This window comes from Toxotes jaculatrix, chromosome 9, assembly GCF_017976425.1.
Source record: "Toxotes jaculatrix isolate fToxJac2 chromosome 9, fToxJac2.pri, whole genome shotgun sequence".
NCBI classification, from domain to species: domain Eukaryota; kingdom Metazoa; phylum Chordata; class Actinopteri; family Toxotidae; genus Toxotes; species Toxotes jaculatrix.
In genome coordinates, this window is record NC_054402.1 from 12,168,903 (window position 1) to 12,182,761 (window position 13,859).

General features: G+C 39.1%; 1 protein-coding gene across 1 annotated transcript; it reads left to right on the plus strand.

The window, feature by feature from the left end:
* Positions 1-352: 352 nt before the first annotated feature.
* Positions 353-9,721, plus strand: LOC121187356. Its single transcript, XM_041046564.1, has 16 exons — positions 353-584; positions 713-870; positions 1,125-1,265; positions 1,664-1,808; positions 2,028-2,179; positions 2,444-2,569; positions 2,841-3,030; positions 3,465-3,539; positions 4,060-4,188; positions 4,518-4,577; positions 4,672-4,788; positions 5,837-5,988; positions 6,461-6,547; positions 7,823-7,969; positions 8,180-8,377; positions 8,564-9,721. Exons 1-16 carry the CDS (start codon positions 440-442, stop codon positions 8,678-8,680), a joined length of 2,139 nt encoding a protein of 712 aa, XP_040902498.1. The 5' UTR covers positions 353-439; the 3' UTR covers positions 8,681-9,721.
* Positions 9,722-13,859: the final 4,138 nt, after the last annotated feature.

Genomic DNA, 13,859 nt, shown 5'->3' on the forward strand with positions numbered 1-13,859 from the left:
GTTAATTATATTGTAAACATTAGAGAGCTCATGTTTACATTTCTTTTTTAGTTGCTTGAGCTCTTGACTCATCAATAATCAATAATCAAATGTCAGCGCCATCATAATGATGATAGGGTTATCATGTTCCCTGCATTTTGCTCACTTTGCAGCACTACTGTAGCTAAATTTCAGCTGCTGCGGATGTATGGATGTGGATGGCGTCAGTTTGTTCTCTAACTGAAGTAAAGTCAATGTAAAAATGTGTCTTTTCTAGATCGGCCTTCTTGACCTAATTCTGCTTCTCTCTGACTTGCTAGAAATTTATGAGACATAAAAACGTGCAAAAATACTTTGGTACATAAACATTAGCCTTATCATATTTTAGCTGTTCCACTCTATCTCTCTGACCTTTTCTGTGCTGTTCAAACCAGGAGAGATACCTCTCTCAGGCTCTGATATGTGTGTGCCAGCACTGCTGGGGATGGAGTACCCCGATCCCATGGGATCTGGTCTCAGTGTGCCTGTGCTGGGGTGTCAGACTGACCTTGTCTCAGGGATTACAATACCCTTGGCAGGGACCATGGAGGACCCAGATGGAAAAGGTACTGTGAAAATCAAGCTATTGCATGTCATTGTTGACCTGACACAGTTTATCTCATCCACTTTCAAATTCTATTAATCAATATAGAACAAAACAGGTTGTATCCTTTTCTGCGATTGTGCTTCACAGGCCTAGTGGCCATCCGCTATGGATCTCAGACTGTTGACCCAGTGACAGGGGTGTTGGCCCCTGTGGTTGGAGCCAGGCTGGATGTGTCCAGAAAAAACATTCTACCTGTTACAGCTTCCTACTGGTTAACGATGGCAGATCAAACTGATAGTGTACAGGTGGGAGATGTAGCCACATCACACAAAAAAATCTTTAATGTGACCATGGAGAATGAAAGTGATTCAACTTTCGATGTTTTTTTTTTTTTTTTTCATCCTAATGATTTCCACTGGAGGAAATTTAGTGCATGCTTGATGAAACTGATTTGTGTTTAACCTTCAGCTTTTAATTTTGTGGCTCGTTAAATTTACTGAGATGGAATTTAGAAACTTTTTTTTTTTTTTTTCCTGTTATTGTTGTCATTGTATGCCAGGTCGAGGTGCTGCAGAGAGAGGTGTGTGCACGAAACACTTACTGGCAGCATCAGAGGCAGCGGGAGGAAGATCTTCTCTCTGATCTGGACTCTGCTCTTTTCCAGTGTTTCTTTAGAATCACAGAAGTTAACTCTTCTCAGGTCAGTAGGGAATGTTTGCTGTTTTGGTTTTAAATATTGTACATAGCCTGACTTCTAAGTATAGGAGGAGAAATTCAAAGGGGTTGAGCCTTTTGAGCATATGGAAAAGAGTAAGGGGATATGCGAATCTGGGGGCAAACAGCATCGGAAAGTAATTCAAGGGAAGATTTTCATATCCTGCTGTGCACTGCAAGTAAGCAAGTTAGTGGTTAGGTTTTAGTGGCACAGCTAAGCAAACAGCATAGTGACTATATCTCTGTGTATGAGTGTGTGCATGTGTGTTTCCCATACCTTTGTTTCTTGAACTGAGTATGTGTGTGGATGTGTATTTTTGTGTGTCAGTATGTAAAATTGTGCCTCCAATTTTCGTGTCCCAAATGTAAGAGTGTACTCTGCAGCAGGTCCAGTGGTCTGGCAGACAGCTGAGGGAAGCAGCCGCGGAACTTCAGGATTCGTCGCAGGTTGAGGCCCAGAGGAGAGCAGCCCAGCACTCCCACTTGGCTCTGGTCCTGCCTCCACATGTTTTACACATCCTCACACTGGGTACATTGGCTGGCAAGCTGTCAGAATGAAGAACATGAAGGAAATGACAGTCATGGCCATAGCACTGTGGTTATATTCATCACTTTCCAAAAGCGAGACATTTCATGCCAGTATCTCATATCGCACCCTACAGTTTTACAGTGACTAACATGATTTCAATATTCAATATATTATTTGTGTTAGCAGCACGTCTTTGTGCGTCTCTGTCTATGTATATAGGTGATGAGGAGGAGTGGGATCAACAGAGTGGTTGGCACTCAGAGCTCATGTCAGGCCTTGATAAGGTAGATGTGTGTATGGAGCAGCTGCAACAAGAACAAGAAAAGTGGACAACACAAGGAGGAGACTGGGCTACAACCCTGCATGTTATGGTTAGAAAAATGGCTTTGTGGTTTATCAGTGGCCCTCTAGCTTAAGTTGACACAGTCATGTCAGGTTTTCATTTCCCTCTCAGGGCACCTATGCCAAATATATATGTAACTCATGATACAATAGGGATCTTAGGAAAGGCTAGTAGTAATTGAACTTTGATGCCAGCTCTTTTGCTGTGAGATGCACACCATCACATTGTTGTCTAAATATAAATAAGACTTTATGCTTCTTCCTCTACAAGCCCGTGTTTATTTGTCATCCAGGACAGAGAGCTGAGACAGAGAGAATTGTGGGAGCATTGTTGTTCCAGACATACAGAGTTGGAGGCTGCTCTTACCTCGCTGCACTTTGTCAGACTCCTTTCTCAGCTTCGTGCCGACACTGCTCAGGTCAAAACACTCATGGACACACTCAATAAATGACACTGAATATAAATAAAGCTAAATATATGATGTAGGAGTAGGGGTGAAGTTGTATATATTTTATTTGTTTTTCATCATCAACCCTTGCCATTAAGATTGTTTAAACCTAAGCTGAACAGTCAGAGTGAATTGTGCTTACATAATTATGTCTACGTAATTATTCTAGAGAACTATCAAAATATTTGTTTTGTTTATCTCTGTTCCTCCCACTTTTACTTTCCTGTTCGTGATCATCTAGGCTGTACTGTGCGGGAACTTTTGGTACAAGGAATATGGTCTCACCCAGTGCCTTAGGCAGAGGCAGGCTGTGAAGGTTATGGGCTTGATTCAGCAGAAGGCTCTGCCTCTGCTGGAGAGACTGAACCAGCTGCTGGAAGACAAACAGTCTGCCAGTTTTTTGCCCAACGCCTGTAATCAGCACATCTCAGGTAGTGTATCACTACTGCATAGGGGTACTATACTTACTACATTATAGGGATGTGATTACACGATAGGAGGTACACATTTACATTTACATTTTTAGGTACATATTGTTTTAGAGAAAGCACCAGTCTTCAATGAACAATGGCATAATTTTGCAGCTGTACAAATTTTATGCTTCTCTCTATGTCATTAGATTTGTGGGTTTGAAGTATTTCGACATGCAATCTTTGCAATTTCTCCCCTGCAGGCCACATGAGGCCATTATCTACATTTTCCCACACATTCTGGTGTTGTGGTTAAACAATAAGGCTGGTGTTATTCTGTGTTTTTCTTACTGTCAACAAATCCCATGGAAATCTTTTAAAACGAGTTGCAAATATGTAGTTCAATTTGAAATTGCCAGGCTTGTTCTTGAAGTTTGACTTCTGACATGTTTCAGGTTTGTCAACAAAGCAAGCATATGGGTTGGACATAGCCTCCAGAGTATGGACAGCCTCTGTGCCTGTGGTGAAAGGTATGTGCTTTTTAAGCCGCTCAAGCCTTCTGATAACGTTTGTATTTCTGTGTAGAAAGAGTGTGTGTACACAGAGTGCCTAGAAGTATTGTGAGGTATGTTGATTGTCAAACTACAGCAGGGTAGAGCAGCGTGAAGGGAAACAGCCACTATGTTGTTACAAATACACCATGTTGATGTGTCCTGGAGTAAAAAAAATTGTTATAGCTCCAGGATGCTGTTCTGTTTCTCTGTGTTCTGATTCCTTAATGTATCTGGAGATTTGAGATGGAGAGGAAGGAGGTAAGAGATCAGTGACGTATCACATGATTAACTGATGATCTGACAAGTGTTGAAAACAATGTTGCTTATGCCAAAACATAGCCGGCATATGTAAAGATATATGGTACATACGGAAAACTCACTTTAACTGCTACCAATTAACTTTACAAAAAAAGCCTCACAACTATAAAACTGATGCTTTTGGCTTTATTACTAGTTTACAGTGTTTACAAGATCTCTAACATTTGTGTTTCCAAAGGAATCTCTACCCAGTCTCTGAGGGAACCGGTTAATTTGCCTAATTCTCAGGACACTGGTCTACTGTCCGGCACAGAACCAATGCACAACTCACAAAGAAACACTGCATCTTCAGGCATTCACTCCCAGGGTGAGGTGAAGGAGAAATTATAGTTCAGAATGCAAAACTCCTTTCTTTCTGTGCTGTCTTGTGCTGTGCTGCACATTCTGTACTAAATTCTGGTAGCAAGCAAGCAAGCAAGCAAGCACAATTCCAGGTGTACACTGCGTAAAGAACAGTTTGACATTTTAGAAAATATTTTTATTCTCGCCAAGATTTAAATGAAAACATAGAAACCACTCAAATAGATACCAGAAGGGATTTCCTTATTAAATACTCAGGAAAAAGATGAATAAGAATATTTCCCAAAAATATTCCCTCAATGATAATGAGTCATTTTGATCTTGGTTTGCTCACAGAGAGCCAGCCCATGAAAGAATCCGGTCAGCCAACGCATATCTCTGTCCCCACACTTCCAGGTAACATCATGATGTAATAAAATGCATAGTTAGAGCATGTGACATGTGATGTGTTGCTTTAACATTATCCATTCATGTGGCTTTTATTCCTCAGAGGAGGAGTGGACCAAGCTGCTGGAGCTCTCTCCTCTATTTCAGCTGCTGAAGACGGTAGAGCTACAGCTGAAGGGCTGGGCCTATGGGGCAGGGGTTCTTAGAGGAGAGATCACTGGTAGGTCAGATACATTTGGGGTTGCCTGTTTTTAACTAACTCATGAGCCTACACATTCCAACTTCATGCAAATATTCACATACACATTCGTACCTGCACAAACATGTATGACACATGCAAACAGCATAATCACTTGTTATGTATCAATCACCCCTCCTACATACAGAGAGAGACAGACACGGGAAGACAGGACTCACAAGGGAAGGGGAAATAAACACTAGAAACACAAGCAAAGAACTGTAGTGTTTCAGTTACAGTAGTGACCATGTGATCATCAGGTATTCATAGACCATCAAGCCTTACACACTTCTCAGAGATATTTTCTAATCAAATCAAATATACCAGGAGAAAACTTGAAAAAAGGCTTGATTTCTCTAAAAGTTTTTTTTTTTTTTTTTTTTAATATTTAAGAATACTGAATAAGGGTTTAATTATGTGATGGTTTGCACAGTTGTATTCTCTTGCTCCCCACAGCCATGATAAGGCCCAGGAGGTTGGTGTTTTCTAAACCTCAAGAGTTGAAGCATATGCTAGTTTGTTTGGCTTCAGGTACTCAGGGTTTAATTAACTTTCACTGGATCTGTCTTTGTGAGGCACTGCCAAATAATGTGGCAAAAAATAGATCCTGCTGTGACTATGAAGAAACAGTGTTGTTTTACTACCCATTCTTGCAGTGTGACTCTAGGGATGGCAAAGTCAGCCTGTCTCTGAAATGTCTCAACAAATAGTGTATGGATTGCCATGCACTTTTGGACAGACATTCACAGCCCTCAGAGCATGAATCTGACTTTGGTGCCACTGTGAGTTTGACATTTGTGGTGTAAAGTGAAATGTCTTGAAAATGTTTGGATGGTAGTGTTGATTGTTTGCAGCTGTTGCAAGGGCAAACAAAGCTAAAGTTAGCTTTATTTGGACAAGCTAACATTCTGTAGCTCAGTTACACAGCAGCAGGTTCTACACAAATCATGCTGGATGTCATTCAAAATGGTGCCATGACAAAACAGTAAGTACAGTTCCTGGCAATTGTTGTGTACTGTGTTTTGTCCAGACAGAGGCAATAGTTTCATAGATGTCCTTGATGCTCAGTGGGAATGTGAGGGACAGCTGATCCCTTTGGACCCATCAGTCCTTAACCCCAGAGAGTTCCTGGTCTACCAGCATGGGCTGTTCCTGATGAACACTTTGCATAATCTAAAACTGGTTGGTGCCAAAGTTTCACTCTTATGCTTTAACCTTGTTGTCTATTCATTTTTTTTATTGCTTTTACTATTTAATTTTCAGGCTTTGAGTGGCCTGGCCCCAAGCTATACTTTAAATGTTAATTTCTTGTGAGCCTCTGTGTAGGCTGAAGTAATCAGGCAGGAAAACTTTGAACCACTTTGTTAAAAGAACAAAGTTGACCTGGCCTTTGGTGTGAGAGCTCTGGGTCTTTATACTGATCTTCCTGAAGAATTCTGACTGATATCAACCCTTAAATCACATCTTCTTGTGCTGTCTTTTCATGCAACGAACATATTTATTTATTTTGTTTGTTATTTTAGTGTTAGTGTTATTTTAGTAGTAAAACAAACACACATTTATGGTGTGTTTGTTTTTCATTTTTACTGTGAGCTAAGGTTCACTTGGCATATTTTAATAAAAAAAAAGCTTGCATTATTTTCTTTTCCAACAGACTCCAGCCATTTCACTTCAGATAGCCGCTAGTCTCCCAAACAACAACTACTTGAACAACGCCTTTAGAAATTCCTTCTTTTATCAGGTAAACTTAGAGCTCTTGTCTGTGAAAATGTAATTTGAACTCTTCCTTAGGTTTTCCAGTACCTGTGCAGTTGTTCAATAATGTCTTTGTATAAGTCGCACCAACATGATGGATAGATTTTTGTATGCAAGTGCTAGGTAAAATGAGTTGACTATAAGTGATGCATTTAAACCAATAAAATACAGATTGCAAATAAAACCCTGAAAATACTTAAGAGACTGAAAAAATTAAATAAAATTTAAAAAAAGAGTGAAAAACACTGCCCCTCAGAGAATCCATCTAAATTTGAAACAGCTCTGTAAAAGTTGTGAAATAGTGCTGCACACTTGAGACCATCAAGTCCTGGGATTTTTCACACCCACTGAAATCCATTTAGAGAACAATATGTGCATTTTCTTTGTTATCTCTCTTGCTCTTGGTGTGGTTTTAGGCTTTCTTTCCCTGTGAAACAGAAAAAACAGAAACAGTAGCTTTACTTATTTATTTTTACTTAAGTAATCTTCTGAGTACAGGACTAGATGTAATGGATTTTTTCATTTGTTCTTTTGCTTTTGTTACGGATCTGAATTCTTCTTCCACCACTAAATATTGTCATAATAATTGTAAATGAGACTTGAGACCAACCCAACCCAACAAAAATACTGCAGGGAAATTTGTTAAAGGAGAAAATGAGGGAATAGGGAGAGAGGTCAGACAAAAAGACCCCTCAAAAAAGAACCAGCATTTCCACAACCTTCAGGTTTCCTGCATGAGCACAGGGTTATAAAGCTTGTTTCTGGGTTAGGTTTTACTGTTTCAGATTCCTCTAGAGTTCAGTGAGATCCACACTTCCTAAGTGAAAGAGGAAACCAACTGCAGACTGTGGGCAACCATTTCATGTCATGACCAGGCAAACACATGCTTTAAATTTAGAGTGCAATATTTGCAAATGGACACAAACAGTTTCATCCCATATTTGATCTCATTTGCTATCCTGTGGTAAGAATCTCATCAGGTCGATCGCTTGGGGGTTAGAGGTGAATGAGTGAGAAGATTACATGAACATTAGTTTTTCATTAATATCTGGATTTTCTACTACACTAGGCACTTCCTCTTTGCAGCCATTTGTATATGTATATGCCATTTGTGTCTGTATATGTAATGCAATGTGGAGCCATGCATGCTTTTTGTCAATGAATAATACATGTACATATCTTTGTACGTCTGCAGTGTACGTCTGCAGTGTGTTCCTCAGAATAACTCTCAGATGCGTGTAAATGACTGCTCTGTTGACAGGAGGCAGAGGAGGCGCTCTTTGTCCGTCGCCAGAGGCTCCACTCAGTTGGAGGCTTCTCTCTGCTGCTGCTCCACTGTCTGTCCCATGTCAAAATTAAAGACATGAGCTCTGACTCCAGTCCTGCCTTCCAGAGGCTTTTCTTCAAGGTACAGACAAGCACTGAACATGTGAATGATTTATTAACTGTTGACTTTTCCCATTAACTGGGAAAATAGAGTATAATTTGATTTCAAATTTTGCTTTGAATAAAGCAGAATTTTGAAATTGAAGGTTTTTTAAGGGTTTACCATTGGATGACTTTGACCAGTATGACATTAATTGAAACTTTGTTGTTTTGTTTTATTTATAAATCACAGGTACTGCAGGCATGCCTGGGGGAGCTGTTTCAGGCCAGACTGGCCATGACCCCTTCTGTACAGGGAACCAATTTGTGCGTATGGTTTCAAGACCAGGGGGCCCCTTCAGGAGACATACATGGGACTCTGTCAGAGTCTCGTGCTGCCTCCTTGCTTGACAGGCTGCACAAACCAAGCAGAGGATTGCTGTCTGAAGATGTAAGAACAGAATATTTCCACTATGATAATTTTCTATAGCTTGTGCCACGTTAGCTGTAGAAGCATGACTGTTTGTTATTTTATTTGTACATCAATACTGTGCATGGCTGGATTTGTGAGTCTGAAAGTAACCAGAGCTACCTTGCATGTTTGTTGTTGTGTGTCTGTTTGCGATTATGGGAACAGGAAGTTGAAGAACTTCAGAAGAGGCACAGAGAAACGTCTCTGTTCTCCCATCTTGAAGGACTTTTGCAAGAGAGGAGCTCTGAGGCTACAGAGAAAGGCGAGGACCAGATTGGGTAAACATCTGTAGAGACCGCCTTCTCTGACAAAATCCTATGTTTTTCATAGTATTCCATCAGTTCAGGGGAGTTGTGCATCTGGAAGTGTTTAACAGAAAGGCAATTACAGTGAGAGAGTGCACAAACTACTATTAGATAATTAGAGGAAATATACAGAGCTTACTAGAAAGGCTGACTAAATCCTTAAAATCGTCGAATTTTCTAGTAAAATATTACATGATGCCGAATGTGTAAAACTATACTTACTCACTGTTATATTTTTCATTGTTTTGGATTTCAGAAAGAGACCATAATCCTATCCATTAATCTAACCCTAAACCTATTTGCCGTCAACTTCAAAACATATTTTCTTCCCTTAAAAATGTTCTAGTTTCATCATAATGTTTACTGTTTGGCTCAGCCCAACGTTTAAACGCCTAGCTGTTTTTTCCACGCATTTATAGTTATATCATGTGCCAGGTAATTCCTTTTATTTAACTAGGATATAAGCAAATGTAATTGTGAGACAAAAATATCAATTAACAGACGTTTTAGCTCCTTTTAGGTCATGTGTCTATAAACATTTGTGACTTTTGAGTCTGGTCAATGAAAATTATGTAAACATTTGTTTAGTGTGTGAACTGTTCCTTTCATGTTTTTTTTGTGCAATACTTTGCATCCTGACTTTTTTGATGTTTGTTCTTTTTTAACTCCTCAGAGAACCTTATTTCTGACACATCTTTAGATCTTGTAATCACTGATCACAAAAAAAGTCACTTTGCAGTGTTTATTTTTTTTTGCAACAAAACAATAATTCCACTGTAAACCAGAAACAGCTTATCAAAATCATACATATTTTTGGCCTCAACCATTATAATGACAATCCTTGGGTATTTTTGTGGGTGAATGATTAAAAGAGGTACACAGACAAACATGTGCGTGCAAGCATATATAGACATCTGCTTCTTTTTAGCGGTCCAATGTGTGGAGGAGGGGAAGTCCATAGGAACAAAAGCCATGCTGAGATTCTAACGCCTCTGATGACAGAAACTGCTGCCTTCAATGTTTTTGCATCTGAGTGACTTCGATAGCAATCACAATGATGATCAAAATTATTCCACAGACAGCCCCGACGATATTTAGGATCTTGGCTGTCCTTGATGCCTCTTCAGCCAAGGCTGATTCTCCAACAGCATTAGCACTTAGTGCCTAAGAAAAAAAAAAACAAAAACATCTGAATTAGTTGTCAAATTCAGATTCAGTTTTACAATGTTTTAAAAAACTACAGATGGTTTGTCTAGTTTTTGATTTTAGGACATCTCTTAGAACATAAGAGAATAAAGGAACAAAAGAAGATTTTAAAAGAGTTTGATAGGAATAGTTGCCTACCCTGCTGGAGCAGATAATAGCAGCAATCCCAAGAGGCAGACAACAACACAAAGTGTTGAAGATGGACCATCCAAGGTAGGATGGAACGGCAGAGCGGGTTTGGCCTCCTTCCATAGTGGCTCTCTGTCTCACTTTAAATGGATGGGAATAATGCTCTATTGGTCAGTGTCTGGGTCTAATGGCTGGTGGAGGTTGCAACCCACCCTTTTATCCTTCATGGGTGTGGTTTAAGGGGGCTGTGTAGACTAACGGGAAAAGAAGTGGAGAGAAAAAAAACACTGAAAGCAAATGGGCTTTTGTTTCTTATGATTTTGGCTTTACTGGGTGGGGTAGATAGAATAGACTTCATGACGGAACCAGAAACTTCTCATATTACTCATTTACATCCCTGGTTGAATTCTACATTTTATTTTCACAGTTTAACATATGGTAACTAAGTTCATTCTGCTTGGATCATTTTGATACATAAAAACATTTTTTTCCAGCAGATTTAGTTAGTTGGTTAGTTCATGTTATTTATTGTGTTATGCACATACAAGTGCATTTTCTTTCCACTGAGACCTTTAAACCAGCCTGTTTATATAGATAATTGTAATGTACCAGAATGTAACTGTGCAAATAGAGATTTTAATCTTTTGTTTCATGCAGGGTGATCCGCTGTAGTTCATGAGAAAATAGTTTTTGTAATTTAGATTTGTACCACACAACAGAACATTTTAGTTCCTTATATATAAGGAACAAGCACCATGAAGACTACTCAGGTTGAATATAACTTCACTTCTACTGCCTAAAATGTACTACATTAGTGTCCACTTGCAGCACCATTCAGCCATCACATTAAGTATCTTCTGCAGATCTTTTTTCATGCTCTGCGAGTAAGATCATCTTCTCATCAACATGCATTGTGATTAATTACAGCGGTGCAGTTTTTCCATTGTCATTCATTGAGCTGGGTTTGTCATCGACAGTTATGTCCCTTGTGGTACACGTATGTCAGATGAAAACAGAATTAATGGTCACTGTGACCATCATTAGAATCCCATAAATGTAATGTCTAAAAATATTAATAATGTTGCAGTCTTTTCTGTGCAAATAAATTTGCATTTTTCAGTTTTGCTTTTGATCCATGGAAATTCAATATCTTGATAAACTTTAGCCTTTTTGTTATCTGATGACTTTTGTTTTCTTTTGATTCCAAGAGAGTTCTTTATTGCTTTTCCCATTTTACACTTTGCTGTCTGACTCCAGTAGTTTAAAAATAACCATTTTAAGCCCAAGTATGATGTTTAATCCTAATGTATTGTCCCATCCATTGTCTCTGAACTGACTTGAGATTTTGCCAATACAATCATTCCATGTCTATTTTATATTGCCCTTCATTTTGTGTTTTTTCTTGCATTTGCTTGCTTACTTGTTTTTGTCTTTGTTACAATGCTTTTTTGCTTATTTGTTTTATATTTGTTTGAGGCAAACAGAAGGATCAACTACATCAGGGATCAGCACTGTCCAACAACTAATACTGATAATAATACTTATCATAATTTTGTTTTGGAATTCAACATATTATAAAACCCCACAGGTTAATAAAGATAGGTAAAAGGATTGTGCTGGACATTGTGTCCAGCATGTGCCCGTTAAAGTGCCATGGTTACTGTACTGGTACAAAAAGTTTTAAAACAGCATAGCCTAACTAGAAACAAATTCTTAGCTTGCCGTGCAGTTTTGAAGTGGGGTTCATTTTTTGTGATAACCTCAGAAGAAGCACTGGAGCAATGAGCAGATTTATTGTGCAAAGGCAGATAAAGAGGAGAACATTTAATCAATGACAGCATTGTGCTTCCAATATATGTCATCCTCTGAGACGCGACAGTGGCATCTATAGCAGCTGGCTGCATAAAATCCCCTGCCTGCAAGATGTCACTGAAATAACTCCTACATTCTATCCTTCTTTAGCCCTTACACTCCGCAGGGTAGCAGAGTTTATTTTTTCCCTCTGCAGCTGTCAAGTACAATTAAATTTTGTAATTATTTTTATTATTCACACAGTGCATAAACAGCAGCTGGACATTGAATTCTACAGGCCAGCATTATTTTGAAAACAATTATGTACTTCACATTTACAAGTTGCATTTTGTCTGCATGTGTTTGATTTGACATTTGAGTTCCTATCATTGTTAAGACCTTTCTTTCTAAGTCTCTGGCTGTGATCGCTCTTGACCTTTGAAGTCTTGGTTCTGGAAAACTTTCCAGCCTGCTATTTAAAGACTTTGAAAGCCTGTCACTGTGGAATGTGTGAGATGTGAGCACAGTAGTCTTTCAATTAACCTCTTAAACATTCAAACAGATGCTGCAATTAATGTTACATTTTATTATATGAACAACAAGATCGAAGTGAACAAGAAGTGAGGATGCTCACTGTTGTGTCCCTGGAATGTTTTTAAGCCTTGTTTGCTTTGTGCAAGTGGGGATAAATAGCCTCACTGTCTGTGGCTGTTGTTGACTGGGATGTAGCTGTGGCTCTGAAAGGATGAGGTCAACACTCCCGTTCATTTTTGGACCACTTCATGAAACCCAGTTGTGCAAAGTGATGTTGCCTGATGTTATTTTCCAGCTAAGAATTTCCGTGTTTCACAAAAGAAATAACTTGGTACAATCTGCCCTTATCCAAGAGCTGAACACAACTGCGTCACAAACTAGTATCCATTTATATGATCTGAAGGACAACACATTTCGTAGTCATTTAACAACAACAACAAAAAACCATCAGGAAATCTTCCTATGTGAACCCAGCAACACAGGTAAGCCCAGACGGTAACATGAGGCTCAAACATGGGAGACAAAAACTAAGAGCATATCCAGGTAGGATCTCAGGTGCAGACTCAAATGGGATAACATGTACAAACACAACCACAAGAATAAACTAAAGGAAACAAACCAAGGAGAACAAACACAGGCAAGCCAACTGGAACACACTGGCACACAACCACTGACAAAGAGACAAGGAAACAATGAGACTTATATACGCAGGTGTTATGGGCAACAGGTGAATCATATTAGGGCGGGGCAGACCATCACAAAGGTGGGAAACCAGACAAAGACAGGAAGTAGACTGTGGACAGATACACAAGGGCAAAGACATCAAAATAAAACGAAATGTAGAACCAAACAGGAACAGAAACACAAGTAGCAGGGCTCAAACAGAAAGTATCAACAAAACTCACAAAAATGTGACAATAAACTCCAATAAGAAACTACCAACAAGGTTCAAGAAACCAAGCAAAAGTTTTCAACGGTCAAAAACAAATTCAACAAAACTCAAAAGAACTCAAAACTCACCCAGGGCTGGATCACAATGGCTAGTCCAGGGGTCGGAAACCCGCGGCTCCAGAGCCGTGGCTCTTTCATCCCTCTGCTGTGGCTCCCTGTGACTTTGGAATAAATAATAAGTACTTAATTTAAATGTATTTTTATTTGAGTTCGTTCGTTTTTTAAATGTAATTCTAAATTTGAGGATTACGGTGATCCTGTAACATTGAAATAAAACGTTTTACATTTTTTGTCGCTCAAAATGTGCGTCACAAACGCCGCTGTGCGACACCCGGTGGCAACATTTTCAGGTTGACAGCTGACTGCACGCTCCAGTGCAGTCAGGTTAGGTGGAAAATAAAATAATGTTTAAGTTTGGATTTTTATTTCATAAATACGAGGATGACTCAAATAGACACTGAATATTTTATTTGAAAATAAGCATTAACCAAGCGTCTTTTTTTCGGAGTTCAAAATGTTTTTGTTACATGCAGAAATAAAATTTC